This window comes from Bombina bombina, chromosome 9 (assembly GCF_027579735.1).
Source record: "Bombina bombina isolate aBomBom1 chromosome 9, aBomBom1.pri, whole genome shotgun sequence".
NCBI classification, from domain to species: domain Eukaryota; kingdom Metazoa; phylum Chordata; class Amphibia; order Anura; family Bombinatoridae; genus Bombina; species Bombina bombina.
This window is the reverse complement of record NC_069507.1, coordinates 265,403,791-265,423,220: the sequence shown is the minus strand read 5'-3', so window position 1 is coordinate 265,423,220 and position 19,430 is coordinate 265,403,791. Positions and strand designations below refer to the sequence as shown.

General features: G+C 39.9%; 1 protein-coding gene across 1 annotated transcript in view; it reads right to left on the bottom strand.

Annotated features, from left to right (window-relative positions):
* Positions 1-2,078: 2,078 nt before the first annotated feature.
* The window catches only part of GSTK1 (glutathione S-transferase kappa 1), a 33,048-nt gene continuing 15,696 nt past the window's right edge, over positions 2,079-19,430 (bottom strand). The window contains exon 8 of the mRNA XM_053692797.1: positions 2,079-2,226. Coding sequence (XP_053548772.1) covers positions 2,183-2,226 — 44 coding nt within the window. The 3' untranslated portion in view covers positions 2,079-2,182. The remainder of the gene's footprint in view (positions 2,227-19,430) is intronic.

Genomic DNA, 19,430 nt, shown 5'->3' with positions numbered 1-19,430 from the left:
TAGGAAGTTTAGGACTTTTTTTTTTTTTTTTTTTTTTAACGCCGTTACATTCCGTCCAAATTTTTCTGGGCTTTAACGCCGATGGACAGAATAAAACGGCCTAACCAGGTGGCTTTCCTGAAGCCACTGGCGATTCCCTGATGGGATTGCGGTCTGGAGGGCGTCCCTAGCATCATAGGGACGCCCCCCTGACGCAATCCCATCATTGAAATTTTGTGATCCCGTGCATGATCGCAAGATTTCAAATTGTTTACATCCGAACAGTTGTTACGATGTAGACACTTTAACCCTGGCAGTAAAGGGTTAATTATTTTTTTATTATTATTACTTTCTGCAGTATAGTGATCCCTCCTATATCCCTGGTCCCTTCTTCCAAAGAGATCACTAACCCCCCCCTCCCCTAGTGGCAGCCATCTTTGGTATTGGAGGCTGTCTTTCAATACCTAATTTATACATCTTTTTCATTTTGTTTTTTTAAAAAAAAAAAAAAAAAAAAAAAAAAAATTTTTGGAAGTGTAGTGGTTCCCCAACCTTCCCCCTCCCGGGTTTTATATAGGGCACTTCCTCCCCGTTCCACCCACATCCCTCCCTGTCCAATTTTTTTTCCAGTAGCATAGGGCCCCACCACACATCCTGCTGGCACCAACAGAGATCATTAGAGACACCATGTCACTGTCTAACAATCTGCCTTCATACAGTAACTGAGTACTGATCTCGCACCGCTACCATATGAAGGCAGATGCTGGAAGCCCAGGAACAGCAAGATTTATGACAAGGCGAATGCCCCGATCAGGTGCAGGGTTAAAGAGACATGAAACCCAAAAATGTTCCTTCATGATTCATACAGAACCTACCATTTTAAACAACTTTTCAATTTATTTTTCTCATCTAATTTGCTTACTACTCATGGCATCCTTTGTTGAAAAGCATACCTTGGTAAGCTCAGGAGCAAGGAACTAGTTTCTGTTTGGTGGTTGCACATATATGCTTCTGGTCATTGGTTGATGTGTTCAGCTAGCTCCCAGTAGTGCATTGCTGCTCCTTCAACAAAGGATATCAAGAGAATAAAACAATTGATAATAGAAGTACACTAGAACATTTTTAAAACTTGAATGTTCTATCTGAATCATAAGAGAAAAATGATAGGTTTCAAGTCCCTTGAACTGCACCACTTGCATTTATATATCCAGTGAGGTGTTTGTGCAGCACCCAACGTATAAATCAGTGAGGTGTTTGTGCAGCACCCAACGTATAAATCAGTGAGGTGTTTGTGCAGCACCTAATGTATAAATCAGTGAGGTGTTTGTGCAGCACCCAACGTATAAATGAGTGAGGTGTTTGTGCAGCACCCAACGTATAAATGAGTGAGGTGAGTGTTTGTGCAGCACCTAACGTATAAATCAGTGAGGTGAGTGTTTGTGCAGCACCTAACGTATAAATCAGTGAGGTGAGTGTTTGTGCAGCACCTAACGTATAAATCAGTGAGGTGAGTGTTTGTGCAGCACCTAACGTATAAATCAGTGAGGTGAGTGTTTGTGCAGCACCCAACGTATAAATCAGTGAGGTAAGTGTTTGAGCAGCACCTAACGTATAAATCAGTGAGGTGAGTGTTTGTGCAGCACCCAACGTATAAATCAGTGAGGTGAGTGTTTGTGCAGCACCCAACGTATAAATCAGTGAGGTGTTTGTGCAGCACCTAACGTATAAATCAGTGAGGTAAGTGTTTGAGCAGCACCTAACGTATAAATCAGTGAGGTGTTTATGCAGCACCTAACGTATAAATCAGTGAGGTGAGTGTTTGTGCAGCACCTAACGTATAAATCAGTGAGGTGTTTGTGCAGCACCTAACATATAAATCAGTGAGGTGAGTGTTTGAGCAGCACCTAACGTATAAATCAGTGAGGTAAGCGTTTGTGCAGCACCTAACGTATAAATCAGTGAGGTGAGTGTTTGACCAGCACCTAACGTATAAATCAGTGAGGTGAGTGTTTGTGCAGCACCTAACGTATTAATCAGTGAGGTAAGTGTTTGCGCAGCACTTACCCCTCTGTAATAAGAAAATAAATCAATACAGATAATAAACATTGAGGAATTTATTAAGCAGAATAACTAGAAATCACTGGAATATACAAATCATTTACATGTGACGCAGCTGAGAATTACTTGTTCTTGGTTAGACGACTTACAAGCGCGATTTCTGCGGCACTGGACCCAGCCACTTCTCACCTGAAAATAAAACAGATGATTAATATGGTCTCAGAAGAACTAATTACAGACACACGGCTCTTGCACGACGACAAGTGTTAGTAAGGAGCTCTTATAGAGAAAGAAATTACATGACCTAACTTGTAAGAACATTTAACTGTATGCCTAGTGACCCTGCAACTATGAGCTTGTTTCCATTGAGCCGTCAGCTACCAAAGTTGCCGGCAGCTAAAAGTAATTTACGGCTCCAATTTAGTAGCAGGTTTCCATTGATTAACTTAGTGCATTGCGTGCAGTCGCCCTTTTCGTGTAAGTGTAGGTTAGCGTGGTGTTAACGCTTCCACCCGATGCCAGATTTCTTGAAAATAAGTTACTATGGTAACCCAACCTTACACTACACTCAATCACATATATGGGGCTACATACAAGTGTGGCGCATATATTTTCCCTGTCGTTCACCGTTAAGATAAAATCAAACACCTAACGCATGCGCAATATCTCTCTCTCAACCTCCATCCACCACAATAACTAATAAATGCATTAACCCCTAATCTGCCAACCCCATCTCGCAAAGTATCTATCAAAGTTATTAACCCCTATTCCGCCATCCCCCCACAACGCAACCAACAAAATGTACTAACCCCTAATCCGCCATCTCCCCACAACGCAAATAACTAATCTAATCACTAAGCCCCCTAACCTAACACCCCTAAACTAACAACAATTACATAAAATAAAAAAATACTAAGTTACAATTAAAATAAAAATCATAACATTACTTAAAAAAAACTAAGATTAAATTAAAATAAATCTAAAATTACAAAAAAAAAAAAAATTAACCAAATTATCAAAAAAAATTAAAATAAAAGGGACAGTCTAGGCCAAAATAAACTTTCATGATTCAGATAGAGCGTGTAATTTTAAACAATTTTCCAATTTACTTTTATCACCAATTTTGCTTTGTTCTCTTGGTATTCTTAGTTGAAAGCTTAACCTAGGAGGTTCATATGCTAATTTCTTAGACCTTGAAGCCCACCTTTCAGATTGCATTTTAACAGTTTTTCACCACTAGAGGGTATTAGTTCACGTATTTCATATAGATAAAACTGTGCTCGTGCACGTGAAGTTATCTGGGAGCAGGCACTGATTGGCTAGACTGCAAGTCTGTCAAAAGAACTGAAAAAAGGGGCAGTTTGCAGAGGCTTAGATACAAGATAATCACAGAGGTTAAAAGTATATTATTATAACTGTGTTGGTTATGCAAAACTAGGGAATGGGTAATAAAGGGATTATCTATCTTTTAAAACAATAAAAATTCTGGTGTAGACTGTCCCTTTAAGCCTAATCTAATACTCGTATAAAAATAAAAAAGCCCCCCAAAATAAAACCACCCCCTAATTTAAGACTAAACTACCAATAGCCCTTTAAAAAGGGTCTTTTGTAGGGCATTGCCCTAAAGCGATCAGCTCTTTTACCTCAAAAATACAAATTAACCCCAAACAGTAAATCCTCCAACTCACCAAACCCCCCAAAATAAAAAAACCTAACACTAAAAAACCCCTAAGTTACCCATTGCCTCTAAAGGGGAATTTGTATGGGCATTGCCCTTAAAAGGGCAATCAGCTCTTTTGCAGCCCATTAAAATAAAATCTCTAAACTAAAAAAAAAAAGAGAAGTCTAACCCCCAAATAGGTACTCACAGTTCCTGAAGTTCGGCGGAGAAGGTCGTCTTCCAGGCGGCGATATTTTCATCCAGCACAGGGACCTCTTCTATCTTCATCCGGCGCAGAGCGGAGGTGGCCGCAGAACAAGACCGGCGGCCGCGGAGACATCCAGCGTGGAGGATCCTCTTCGTACAATTGTTGCCGCACACTGAAGTTTGAATACAAGGTACCCATTTTATATTTGGGGTACCTTGCATTCCTATTGCCTCAATAGGATGAGAGTTACTGAAATCCTATTGGCTAATTTGAAGATAGAAGAGGTCCCTGTGCTGGATGAAGATGTCGCCACCTGGAAGACGACCTTCTCCGCCAGACTTCAGGAACTGTAAGTACCGATTCGGGGGTTAAACTTAGGTTTTATTTTAATGGGCTGCAAAAGAGTTGATTGCCCTTTTAAAAGACAATGCCCATACAAATGTCCCTTTAGGGGAAATGGGTAACAGTTTTTTTTATTTTGGTGGGGTTTAATTTGTATTTTTGAGGTAAAAGAACTGATCGCTTTAGGGCAATGCCCTACAAAAGGCCATTTTAAGGGCTATTGGTAGATTAGGGGGTGTTTTTATTTTTGGGGCTTTTTTATTTTTATAGGAGTATTAGATTAGGTTTAAAAAAATTTTTTTTTAGATAGTTTGGTTGATTTTTTTGTAATTTTAGATTTATCTATTTTAATTTAATCTTAGTTTATTTTTAAGTAATGTTAGGATTTTTTATTTTAATTGTAACTTAGTATTTTTTATTGTATGTAATTGTGGTTAATTTAGGGGTGTTAGGTTGGGGATCTTCGTGATTAGATTAGTTATTTACGTTGTGGGGGGATGGCGGATTAGAAGTTAATAGTTTAAATAGGTTCAATGCGTTGTGGGGGGATGGCAGATTAGGGGTTAATAATTTAGAGGTACTTTGAGATGTGGGGGAATGGCGGTTTAGAGGTCAATACATTTATTATAAGTTGCGATGTGGGTGAATGGTGGTTTAGTGGTTAATACATTTATTATAAGTTGTGATGTGGGGGGTGGATGGCAAGATAGAGGGGTTTTGACGTGTCGGTTTATTTTTGGGAGGCAGGTTAGATTTCAATGGGAAAAAGGTCTCAAAAAACATAATTTATGTAAGAACTTACCTGATAAATTCATTTCTTTCATATTAGCAAGAGTCCATGAGCTAGTGACATATGGGATATACAATCCTACTAGGAGGGGCAAAGTTTCCCAAACCTCAAAATGCCTATAAATACACCCCTCACCACACCAACAACTCAGTTTAACGAATAGCCAAGTAGTGGGGTGATAAAAAAAGGAGTAAAAAAGCATACAAAAAGAGGAACTGGAAATATAATTGTGCTTTATATACAAAAACCATAACCACCATAAAAAAGGGTGGGCCTCATGGACTCTTGCCAATTTGAAAGAAAATAATTTATCAGGTAAGTTCTTACATAAATTATGTTTTCTTTCATGTAATTGGCAAGAGTCCATAAACTAGTGACGTATGGGATAGAAATACCCAAGATGTGGAGGACCACAGAAGAGTCACTAGAAAGGGAGAGATAAAATAAAAACAGCTATTTCCGCTGAAAAAAGAAAATTTATGCTTACCTGATAAATTTATTTCTTTTTTGACATGATGAGTCCACGGATCATCTTAATTACTAATGGGATATTCACCTCCTGGTCAGCGGGAGGCGGCAAAGAGCACCACAGCAAAGCTGTTAAATAGCTCCTCCCTTCCCTCCCACTCCAGTCATTCGACCAAAGTTAAGGATAGAAAGGAAAAAACCAAGGTGCAGAGGTGTCTGACGTTTATAATAACCAACAACTTGTCTTACAATAAACAGGGCGGGCCGTGGACTCCTCGTGTCAAAAAAAGAAATAAATTTATCAGGTAAGCATAAATTTTATTTTCTTTTTTATGACACGGAGTCCACGGATCATCTTAATTAATAATGGGATTCAATACCCAAGCTAGAGTACACAGATGATACGGAAGGGACAAGACAGGGAACCTAAACGGAAGGCACCACTGCTTGAAGAACCTTTCTCCCAAAAGCGACCTCAGCCGAGGCAAAAGTGTCAAATTTGTAGAACTTTGAAAAAGTGTGGAGAGGACCAAGTTGCAGCCTTGCAAATCTGTTCCACAGAAGCTTCATTTTTGAATGCCCATGAGGAAGCAACAGCCCTCGTGGAATGAGCCGTAACTCTCCCGTATTCAGGAGGCTGCTGTCCAGCAGTCTCATATGCAAAATGTACGATACTCTTCAGCCAAAAAGAAAGAAGTAGCCGTAGCTTTCTGTCCTGAGAAAATCACAAACAAAGAAGAAGACTGACGAAAGTCCTTAGTCGCCTGCAGGTAAAACTTTAAAGCACGGATCACGTCCAAATTGTGCAGTAGTCGTTCTTTCTGAGAAGGAGGATTAGGACACAATAAAGGAACAATAATATTCTGATTAATGTTCTGATCAGAAACAATTTTAGGAAGAAATCTTAATTTAGTACGTAAAACTACCTTATCTGAATGAAATATAAGGTAAGGGGACTCGTACTGCAATGCAGAGAGCTCTGATACTCTGCAAGCAAAAGAAATAGCAACAAGAATAAAAGTTTCCAAGATAACAACTTAATATCTAAGGACTGCATAGGCTCAAGCGGAGCACCTTGAAGAACTCTGAGAACCAAATTAAGACTCCATGTAGGGCTAACTGGCTTAAACACAGGCCTGATCCTGACCAAGCCCTGACAAAAGGATTGCACATCTGGAACATCAGTCAGACGTTTGTGTAATAGAACGGATAAGGCAGAAATATTACCCTTTAGGGAGCTTGTCAATAACCCTTTCTCCAAAACCTGTTGCAGAAAAGACAATTCTAGGAATCCTGACTCTACTCCAGGAGTATCCCTTGGATTCGCACCAACAGAGATACTTACGCCATATCTTAAGGAAAATCTTTCTATAACAGGCTTCCGAGCCTGAATCATGGTCTCTATGACCGAGTCAGAAAAGCCCTGCTTGGATAAAATTAAGCGTTCAATCTCCAAGCAGTCAGCCTCAGAGAAACTAGATTTGCGTGAAGGAAAGATCCTTGAATTAGAAGATCCTTCCTCAACGGAAGTCTCCAAGGTGGCAGAGACGACATGTCCACCAGATCTGCATACCAAATCCTGCAAGGCCAAGCGGGAGTAATGAGGATCCCCGAAGCCCTCCCCTGCTTGTTTTGAGTAATGACCCGAGGAAGAGAGCAAACGGAGGAATTAGGTAAGCTAGTCTGAAGGTCCAAAGAACCTCCAGGACGTCTATCAGAACCGCCTGAGAGTCCCAGAACTCCGAACCGTACCTCAGAGGTTTGGCCGTCTATCGAGATGCCATAAAATCTAGTTCCAGCTGACCCCATCTGAGGATCAGTTGGGGAAAAACTTCCGGATGGAGATTCCACTCCCCCGGAGGAAAAGTCTGTCTGCTGCTGAATTCCGCCTCCCAGTAGTCCAACCCTGAGATGCGGACCGCCGACAGACAATTCCACACACTTATTTTGCATACTTCTGTCATCTTAAGGAACTCCTTGTTCCTCTCTGAAGATTAATGTAACGCACTGAAGATATGTTGCCCAACTGGAACCTAATAAGCTAAACCAAGGCTAACTGGGGCCAGGCCAGAAGAACATTGAAGATCGCTCTCAGCTCCTGAATGCTATATGGGTAGAACAGATTCTGACTGATCACCAACTCCCTGAGCCCTTAGGGAGCCCTAGACTGCCCCCCATCCTAGAAGGTTGGCATCTGTTGTCACAATCACCCAAGATGGTCTGCAAAAGCAGGTTCCCTGGAAGAGATGATCCAGAGACAATCACCATTGAAGAATACCTCTTGTCTCCCGCTCCAGAGTTCGGGGAGATAAGTCCGCATAGTCTGAGGAGAAACCGAGCAAACGGGATGATGTCCATTTGTCGCCACCATCAACCCGATCACCTCCATGCACTGGCCACTGAAGACCGAGGAGTGGACTGAAGGGCTAGACAAATGTCGAAGATCTCTGATTTCCCGACTTCAGACAGAAAAATCATCATTTATAGGGAATCAATTATGGTTCCCCAGAAGGATACCCTTGTCCAAGGGACTAAGGAACTCCTTACCAAAATTACCTTCCATCTTAGATATTGCAGGAAGGATAACAATGTTTCCATGTGGGATCTTGTTTGAAAAGATGGCCCCTGGACTAGACTGTCGTCCAGCTAGGGCGCCCCAGCAATGCTCTGTAACCGAAGCACCGCTAACAACAAACTCAGAACCTTTGAGAAAATTCTGGGAGCTGTGGCAAGACCAAAGCCAGAAATTGGAAGCGTTTGTCTAGAAAGGCAGACCTTAGAAACCTGTGACTATCCCTATGAATGTGAACATGCAAGTACGCGTCCTTTAAATCCACCGTTGTCATAAATTGACCTTCTTGGACCCAAAGGAGAATGGAACAAATAGTTTCCATCTAGGACGGTACTCTTAGGAATTTGATCAAACTCTTGAGATCTAAAATAGAACTGAAGGTTCCCTCCGCTTTTTGGAAACACGACCAGATTAGAATAAAATCCCAGACCCCGTTCCTGAATTTGAACAGGAACTATCACTCCCAGGTTGGATAGGTCTCCTACACAGTGGAAGGACACCCTTACCTCTTATCTGGCTCCAGATAATCCTGAAAGCCAAAACCTACCTCCTGCTCAGAGGAAGAAGAAGAATAAATACCTTGAAATTTTGAAGGGAAAGAAAAAATTAATCCTAACCATAATCTTAATCTTTTTTCCCGATCCTTAAAGGAACAACTATCCTCTAAGGCAGTGCTTTCCAAACTGTGTGTCGGGACACACTAGTGTGTCGGCAGCAGTGTGTAGGTGTGTCCCTGCTTCAGCACAAATTTTTTTAAATTTAATTTTTTTTTTACATTTTTTTTTTGGTTTCTGACTTTCCACCTGCCTGCTTCGCATATCACATGGTTGACACGTGATTGATACCTAGGGGGTCACAGATCATCTTAACCTATTGGCGCAGCTCAGTGGGAACTGAAACTATTCCCATTGGCGGCACTTTGGCTCCTGACTGCACGTGTAGTCTCCTTAATTGGCTCGTGACTGCATGTGTAGTGTCCTTAATCGTCTCGTGACTGCACGTGTAGTCTCCTTAATCGGCTCGTGACTGCATGTGTAGTCAGTAAGTGGGACAGCAGTGTGTTTGCAGCGCGGGCAGTAGTCAGTCGGACTCACCGAGCTCTGAGGGTGGCAGCTTAAACGCTGAGCTGAAGTCAGAGGGGTTGTTTTGCAACTACTAGCTCCCAGTAGTGCATTGCTGCTCCTGATATATGGATAGGAAGGAGAAGCTTAAAAATGCTTGATGATGTAAGGCGAGTGTCTTTATCTAATATTCCACCAAATATTCTGAAATTGTGTTCATCCCATCAACCTCATACATCCCATTAAAATATTAAGTAGCTGTTGGTGTTAAACTTTTTTTAATTCTTGCACACTTACATACTGTTACTTGTAAATACATTTTGTTATTACATCATTTATGTACGTGTCCGTATCTCTTAAAACAAGTTAGTTTTACCTCCTGTTTGCCAGTACAACTGAATTACTGTGTCGCGAAATGATGTAGGTCTAAAAACTGTGTCGCCAACATAAAAAGTTTGGAAAGCTCTGCTCTAAGGGATAGTAGGTTTCCCAGCTAGCGTGGAAATTGTCCCTTCCACCTTGGGTACCGTCTGACAAGACTCCTTGAAAGAGTCCGCTATGGATAAACATCTCTTCCAAATACAGGAAATGGAGCCAAAAGGGATACCCGTTCTCTCCCATTACTTAACAAAGATCTTGGAAACTCGATCTACGTCATAAGATTAACAACAACCATGGTGTTGTAGTCCTGAGTAGCTAAAAACTCCTTACGTAACAGACAGAGGTGTTCTGGCTAAAATCTGAAAGAAACTACTTCAGTATAAGCAGGAGGAATTATACGGTCAGAAACTGAGATTTTATCCTCAGATGCTACCGAAGTATCCCCTTCCTCATGCCTGGGAGGGGACTTCTAGGATAGCAATAACCGTGACAGAAACCTTGCTCAGTGAATGATTAGTTTTCCTCTTGCGCTCTCCCTGCAGTATGGGAAAAGCCGACAACGCGAAGCGATGCCTTGCAAGATAACTCTAGGAGAAGTCTTTGTGGAGGAAGCGCAGGACACTGGTTAAATGGACGCTAAGTTTTTAGGACACTTGAGGAGAAGGCTGCAGAATATATTGAACATTGTCATAATGCATCTTGAACATCAAGACAATGCTGGCTCTGAAAAAGAGGTTTACCTCTGTACTGTAAAACAGCATAAATTGTGTCTTTACATGTTAAAGGTAACGACTTAAGTCTGCTTTACATCTATTCCATTCACATTAGATATGAGAATTAACATGTTGAAGGACCTGGAATGTCTGGATTCACAGATTGATCAATAAAATATCGGGTGTTACCGTGTCTTTAAACTATTTTTCAACCAAAAATAATTCTGAAGCGTTTAATACAGACATCCCTAGACCTCAGCTTAAGTCCTGCCGACGTGTCTGCTTGCCACCAGAAGGGGAATTAACACCTAGTAAAATCCAGACTCCCTAGTAACGTCTTAACTAATGCCTTAAACAACAGAAAGTAAAGTCTCTCTGCTGCAACACCTCACTTTATCACTTCCGATCACTAACGTAGGCAAAGAGAATGACTGGAGTGGGAGGGAAGGCAGGAGCTATTTAACAGCTTTGCTGTGGTGCTCTTTGCCGCCTCCTGCTGACCAGGAGGTGAATATCCCATTAGTAATTAAGATGATCCGTGGACTCATAGGGTCATAAAAATGAAAATTAAATCCACAAAAAATAAGTCTCATAAATTTCACATAAATTTCAAGAAAAAAAACAAAACTTAAATTATAAGCAGAAGAATCAAACAGACAGCTGCCTGAAGAACTTTTCTACCAAAGACTGCTTCAGAAGAAGCAAATACATCAAAATGGTAAAATTTAGTAAATGTATGCAAAGACCAAGTTGCTGCTTTGCAAATCTGATCAACCGAAGCTTCATTCTTAAAAGCCCAAGAAGTGGCGACTGATCTAGTAGAATGAGCTGTTATTCTCTGAGGCGGAGACTGTCCTGCCTCCAAAAAAGCCTTGTGAATCAAAAGCGTTAACCAAGATGCCAAAGACATGGCAGAGGCTTTCTGACCTTTCCTAGGATCAGAAAAAACAACAACAAATAGACTAGAAGTCTTCCTGAAATCTTTAGTAGCTTTGACATAATATTTTAAAGCTCTTACAGCATCCAAAGAATGTAAATATCTTTCAAGAGAATTCTTAGGATTAGGACATAAAGAAGGAACAACAATTTCTCTACTAATGTTGTTAGAATTCACAACCTAAGGAAGAAATTTAAACAAAGTCCGCAAAACAGCCTTATCCTGATGGAAAATCAGAAAAGGAGACTCACAAGAGAGAGCAGACAATTCAGAAACTCTTCTAGCTGAAGAGATAGCCAAAAGAAACAACACTTTCCAAAAAAGTAGTTTAATATCCAAAGAATGCATAGGCTCAAAAGACAGAGCCTGTAAAGCCTTCAAAACCAAATTAAGACTCCAGGGAGGAGAGATTGATTTAACAACAGGCTTGATGCAAACCAAAGCCTGAACAAAACAGTGAATATCTATAAAAATAAAACAGAAAGAGCAGAAATTTGTCCCTTTAAAGTACTTGCAGACAAACCTTTATCCAAACCATCCTGAAGAAACTGTAAAATTCTAAAAGAATGCCAAGAGAATTTATGAGAAAAACACCATAAAATATAGGTTTTCCAAACCCGATAATATATCTTCCTTGAAACAAAATTAGGAGCCTGTAGCATAGTATTAATCATTAAGTCAGAGAAACCTCTATGACTAAGGACTAAGCGTTCAATTTCCATACCTTTAAATTTAGCGATTTGAGATCCTGATGGAAAAACGGCCCTTGAGACAGGTCTGCCCTTAAAGGAAGTGGCCATGGTTGGCAACTGGACATCCGAACAAGATTCGCATACCAAAACCTGTGAGGCCATGCTGCAGCTATCAGAAACACATGCGATTGTTCCATTATGATCTTGGAGATCACCCTTGGAAGGAGAACTAGAGGCGGAAAAATGTAAGCAGGTTGGTAAAACCAAGGAACTGCTAACGCATCCACCATCTCCGCATGAGGATCCCTGGACCTGGAAAGGTACCTGGGAAGCTTCTTGTTTAGATGGGAAGCCATCAGATCGATTTCGGGAAGACCCCACATCTGTACAATCTGACAAAATACATCTGGATGGAGAGACCATTTCCATGGATGTAAAGACTGACGACTGAGATAATCCGCTTCCCAATTGTCTACACCTGGGATATGGATCGCAGAAATTAGACAGGAGTTGGATTCCGCCCAAGAAAATATCCGAGATACTTCTTTCATTCATCGCTAAAGGACTACGAGTCCCCCCCCTGATGATTGACATATGCCACAGTTGTGATATTGTCTGTCTGAAAACGAATGAATGATTCTCTCTTTAATAGAGGCCAAGCATGAAGAGCCCTGAAAATAGCAGAGAGTTCTAAAATATTGATTAGAATCCTCAAGAGGTGAGGTTACCAAACTCCTTGTGCTGTCAGAGACACCCAGACAGCTCCCCAACCTGTGAGACTCGCATCTGTTGAAATCACAGTCCAGGAAAGATGAACAAAAGAGGCCCCATGAATAATCCGATGATGTCCAACCACCAGGACAGAGAGAGTTGAATGTTGGGATTTAAGTAAATCAACTGTGATATACGAGTATAATCCCTGCACCATTGATTCAGCATACAAAGCTGTAGAGGTCTCATATGAAAACGAGCAAAGGGGATCACGTACGATGCTGCAGTAATGAGACCTAAAACTTCCATGCACATAGCCACTGAAGGCAATGATCGAGACTGAAGGTTTCGACAGGCAGAAACCAATTTCATTCGTCTCTTGTCTGTTAAAGACAGAGTCATGGACACTGAATCTATCTGGAAACCTAAAAAGGTGACCCTTGTCTGAGGAATCAAGAAACTTCGGTAAAATAATCCTACAACCATGTTTTTGAAGAAACAACACAAGTTGATTTGTGTGAGATTCTGCTAAATGAAAAGATTGAGCCAGATATTGCCCAAATAAGGAAACACTGCAATACCCTGCTCTCTGATTACAGATAGAAGGGCACCGAGAACCTTCAAAAAGATTCTTGGAGCTGTTGCTAGGTCAAATGGAAGAGCAACAAATTGGTAATGCTTGTCTAGAAAAGAAAATCTCAGAAACCGATAGTGGTCTGGATGAATCGGAATGTGAAGATACGCATCCTGTAAGTCTATTGAGGACATGTAATGACCTTGCTGAACAAAAGGCAGAATAGTCCTTATAGTCACCATCTTGAAAGTTGGGACCCTTACAAATTGATTAAAAAACTTCAGATCCAGAACTGGTCTGAAAGAATTTTCCTTCTTCGGGACAATGAATAGATTTGAATAAAAACTCAGACCCTGTTCCAGAAGTGGAACTGGTACAATTATTCCTGAAAGCTCTAGATCTGAAACACACTTCAGAAAGACCTGAGCTTTCACAGGATTTGTTGGAACGTGTGAGAGAAAGAAAATCTCACAGGAGGTCTTATTCTGAAAACTATTAGATACCCCTGAGAAACAATATTCTGAATCCAATGATTCTGAATGGAACCTGCCCAATTGTCTTGAAATAATTTCAATCTGCCCCCACCAGAAGAACTGGATTAAGGGCTGCACCTTTATGCAGACTTGGGGGCTGGCTTTGGTTTCTTATAAAGACTTGGATTTATTCCAACTCGAAGATGGCTTCCAATTGGAGCCAGAGTCTTAAGGGAAGGAATGGTTTTCTGTTCTCTATTCTGAAAAAAGGAACGAAACCGATTAGAAGCTTTAGATTTACCCTTAGACTTTTTATCTTGGGGTAAAAAAAACTTCTTTCCCCCCAGTAATAGTGCAAATAATAGAATCCAACTGGGAACCAAACAAATTATTACCCTGGAATGATATAGTAACCTAGATTTAGATACCATGTCAGCATTCCATGATTTGAGACATAAAGCTCTTCTAGCTAAAATAGCGAAATAAATAAATTTAACATCAATCTTGATGCACTGGAAAGATAAGAACACAAAGTGCATCCCAGATTCAAGGTAAAAAGTTTTATACTTTATTTGTGCACACAATCTATTGCACTTACAAGAGATCCATATAAAAATTGCCTTATGAAGTAGCTTGAAGGGAAAGTCTCTCTGCTCCACAGGATTCAACAGATGACAACTCCTGCTCCTCTTAAGACTATATAGATCCACAGACTCCTCCAATCAAAGCACTTTCGTTAAAAAAACAACTTAAAAATCCGGCTTATAAGTCTAGCTTAAAAATGTCTCTTATTCAGTGCCAAGTCTTGTCTTTAAAATTAGACCGTTCTGTCTACGCGTTTTTCGTTTGTCCTTTGCAAACTTTTTCAAGACAATGAACGTGTATTACTCATATGAGGATCCCCTCCTTAAATAGGGCTTTGCCTGCTCCACCTCTTCCTGTCACTACGTGGAACCAAAACAAACACACACCCTAGCCATGTGCAATATGTAAACAGCCCTATACAGCAATAAACATCTACTTAAAAATATAAACATCTAAATGATAAATTACTTAGCGATTAAATTTCTAGACATTCTTCTCTTATTAGAAACAGTACAGCATATGTCTGTTATCAGTAACCACATCTATATATGATTAACTGTATGACTGTGTATTCATAATGTTGCCATCAACAAGTCCCGTCCTTTCTATTATATATATCAATTGCGAATAGCCCTCTACTAACCTCTTCGGCGATCCTGATGTTATATTAGTCAAACTTCTGACCTGCTATGTGTGACCGGGACCCTATTGTATGGCAATATTATGCTCTATGACACCCCTTTCCTTTGCAACGGTACATTTCTCAAAGTATCAACAGTACACGCCCCCTATTACCTTTTCGCCGATCCTTCTATTCTATTGGTCAAACCGCTTGCCTTGATTCATATGGTCCAGAACCCTATTGTGCGGCGATGTTGTGTTCTATTTGTTATGCCTCTTACCTTTCTACGTTCATTACGTCAATGTACACAGCACACGCCTCCTACTAACCTATTCACAGATCAAACAGCTGACCTGGTATATCTTGCCGGGACCCTTATTGTGTGGCAGTGCTTGTTCTATTCGCTACTCGGCTCATTGCCCACAAAGTAAACACTACACGCCCCTTTCTCAGCCACTGTCCCGTATATTCTTAACCATTTCTATTGTTATTAATGCCCACTGTACTAAAGCTTATTTTTTGAGTGAATTTGAAATACAGGTAGCCCTCAGTTTACGCCGGGGTTAGGTTCCAGAAGGAATGGTTGTAAATCGAAACCGTTGTAAATTGAAACCCAGTTTATAATGTAAGTCAATGGGGAGTGAGGGAGATAGGTTCCAGGCCCCTCTCAAAATTGTCATAAGTAACACCTAATACATTATTTTTAAAGCTTTGAAATGAAGACTTTAAATGCTAAACAGCATTATAAACCTAATAAAATAATCACACAACACAGAATATATAATTAAACTAAGTTAAATGAACAAAATTTTTTGCTAAACAGCATTATAAACCTAATAAAATAATCACACAACACAGACTTCACTTGCATTTTTCTGCAAACAGTTCTTTCTATGCATTCCAATCTGGACTGATTTATAGACAGGAAGAGCTTGTTCCTTTAAAATCTGCTCGATAGCTCAGGTCTGGTTAAACTGATTAATTTCAGCTTGCTTGGCTTTGCTGCAACACAAGCGGACAGCTCCACCTACTGGCTATTTTAATAAATGCACTGCTTCTCAATGCTTTTCAATTGCAGTCACATGACTGGGAAAAAAAGGTTGTTATTCTGAAACGGTGTAAATTGAACCGTTGTAAAACGAGGGCCACCTGTATATATTTTATTATCTAGATTCCCATTACACTAAATTCTTAAATTCTTATTGTTCTAAAAATTACTTTCAACCTATTAAACAATTTACCTGAACCCACCAACAAGGCTAATTCTAATCTTGATCTATTTGTTACGTGGACCTTTGTTTTTGTATGTGAACTTAAAACTCAGCAGTTAGCTATTGTACCCTACTGCACCCCTCATAGCAGCCTCTATATTATGCTCATTAGTGTTAATTAACCAACTTATGACTAAACCTACGGTATTAAATAATCAATATACATCCTTATTGAGTTATGGTATAATACACACTTCTCCTTAAATTTATATAGGTGTTTAAAAACTTATTTTTACTGGACAAGAGTTTATAACATAAAAGCCTGTAAGTCTAGATCTATGTTCAAGCCCTTAGGGGTAAGGCTTTCTAATTCTTGAATCCATCTTGTCTCCTTTTTTCTCAATGTAATCAGCCTCTGATGAGGATTTTCCCCTACAGGTACCACTTCTAAAATACTGATGCGTAGGCTGCTCGGATCTTTATTGTGATGGACTCTAAAGTGGTCAGATACACTATGGGTTCTTAAACCTATTTCAATATTGTTTAGATACTCATAACATCTCCTCTTTATTTTCCGTTTCGTTCTCCCTACGTAAATCCTCCCACATCCACATGTTAAACCGTAGACTACAAATGTGGAGTGGAGTTGCATGTTCCTCTACATTTGATCTGCATCCATTTGGTATTGTTCCAGTTCATCCAGTTTGATGATATCAAAAATAGCATCACAGATTAAATGATTAGCATGTTGAAGCAAACAATGCTATGCAAATCAGAATATTTTTCCCTATGTGCTAAGCTATCCAACCAAAAAGTTGTTGCAGCCGCAAAATCAGCCATAGAAATAGCAGGTCTGAGAATATAGCCAGAATGTAAATAAGCTTTCCTTAGATAAGATTCAATTTTTCTATCTAAAGGATCCTTAAAAGAGGTACTATCTTCCATAGGAATAGTAGTACGCTTAGTAAGAGTAGAAATAGCCCCATCAACGTTAGCGACTTTTCCCCAAAACTCTAATTTAGCTACTGGCAAAGGATACAACTTTTTAAACCTTGAAGAAGGAACAAAAGAAGCACCAAGCTTAGACCATTCCTTAGCAATCACATCAGAAATAGCACCAGGAACAGGAAAAACCTCAGGAGTAATCACAGGAGGTTTATAGACAAAATTTAAACGTTTACTGGATTTATTATCAAGAGGTCCAGACTCCTCAATATCCAAAGTTATCAACACTTCTTTTAACAAAGAACGAATATACTCAATCTTAAAAACATAAGATGATTTATCAGTGTCAATATTTGAAGTAGGATCTTCTGAATCAGAGAGATCCTCATCAGAGGTGGATATATCAGTATGTTGTCGGTCATTACAAATTTCATCAGTATTATGAGTAGTTTTAAAAGACCTTTTACGTTTATTTGAAGGCGGTATAGCAGCCATAGCCTTCTGTATCGCATCAGCAATATAATTTTTCATATCAACAGGGATATCATGAACATTAGATGTTGAAGGAACAACAGATACTGTACTAGCACTAATAGAAACCTTTTCTGCATGCAAAAGCTTATCATGATATTCTCCACTAGCTTACAACAGATACACTTAGATTTGGTAGAACTGTGTTCAGGCAGCATGGCTCCTACAGCAGCTTCTGAGACAGAATCAGATTGAGACATCTTGTAAAATGTAAAAGAAAAAATAACATTTAAACAGAAACATCTTATTTCCACATATAGCGGTTTCAGCAATGGAAAAAAATGCAAATGCTAAAAAGCAAATAGCATAGCAAATTCGTGCCAAACAACCTGGCGTCAACTAAGACGCAGGAAATGGCGAACTTGCGTCACTACAGACGCACATTCACGTTAAAAAAATTCTCATGCAAGAATGATGCAATAAAAAACAGCATTTTGTGCCCTCGCAAGCCTAATTTGCCCGCAAGTTTTCAAAGAAAAAACAAGTCAAATTTAAAGAAAAAGACTATACCCCAGGTAAGACAGACTTCCTAAAACATGATTCCCATAACGAAACTGCCAGACTGCAAAGGGAAATACACATAGACCGGACTCATGGCAAATATAAGTAAAATACATATATCTAAAACTCTATATTAATACATAAAGCGCCAAACCATAGCTGAGAGTGTCTTAAATAACGATACATACTTACCGAAAGACACCCATCCACATATAGCAGATAGCCAAACCAGTACTGAAAACTATCAGCAGAGGTAATGGTATATAAGATTATATCGTCAATCTGTAAAGGGAGGTAGGAGATGAATCCCTACGACCGATAACAGAGAACCCTTGAAAAGATTTCCCGCGAGGGAAAGCATAAAATCAATAGGCGATATTCTCTTCACATCCCTCTGACAAACACTGCACTCTGAGAGGAATTGGGCTTCAGAATGCTTAGAAGCGCTTATCATAGAAGAAATCATAAAAATCAAGCACAAACTTACTTCACCACCTCCATAGGAGGCAAAGTTTGTAAAACAAACTGAATTGTGGGTGTGGTGAGGGGTGCATTTATAGGCATTTTGAGGTTTGGGAAACTTTGCCCCTCCTGGAAGGATTGTTTATCCCATACGTCACTAGCTCATGGACTCTTGCCAATTACATGAAAAAGTTCCTTTTCCCTATTTTACACCTAGTTGAGCTGGGTATAAATTTCTGTTAATGTTTCGGCAGCCTCCGACAGTGTATTAAATGTTTACGCGGTCATTGGAAACCTGGTATCATTTATAGATTAGCGGCTTCTGATGTTTTGTATGGGACACGAAAAAAATTTCGCCAGACAGAGTCTGGTTGCCAAAATTGAGGTATAACGGGCTGTTGAAAGCAGTCGGTGAACGATAGTGCTTCCGACAGCATATTTATCGGTTTGCGAGTGAACGCAAACCTAATTACGGCTTAATGGAAACGAGCCCTATGTGTTTAAACCCTGCAGATGGGTTAAATACAGTTAAAGTAATGCTTGGGAGGTGCAAAGAGAACTGCTAGTCCTGAGCAGAAACGGATGCGAACCCAATCAGCAGTGCTAGTCACATAACACAGTGGCAGTTCTTAAACCATGTGTTTAACATATTAGCTGTGGTTTAAACACTTACAGTAGATATGAAGGGTCGCTAGTGATCAAAGGACATGGTCTAAATAATTCAAGCAAATCACTATATTTTACCCTTTAATGTTGCGTTTATAATCGGACATTTTAACAAAATAAAGAGCAGCAGCTGAGTGCGTTAGAACCTTACAGGGATAATATGTAAACCTGGCACATATCAGCAAGTTATCACCGCTCCTTAAAGGTTCTGCATACAAAATACGCTGCAGACCAGGGACACACCCCATGTAAAGCCTCTTGAGGTTTATCTAGTCTCCTATGCTGTCA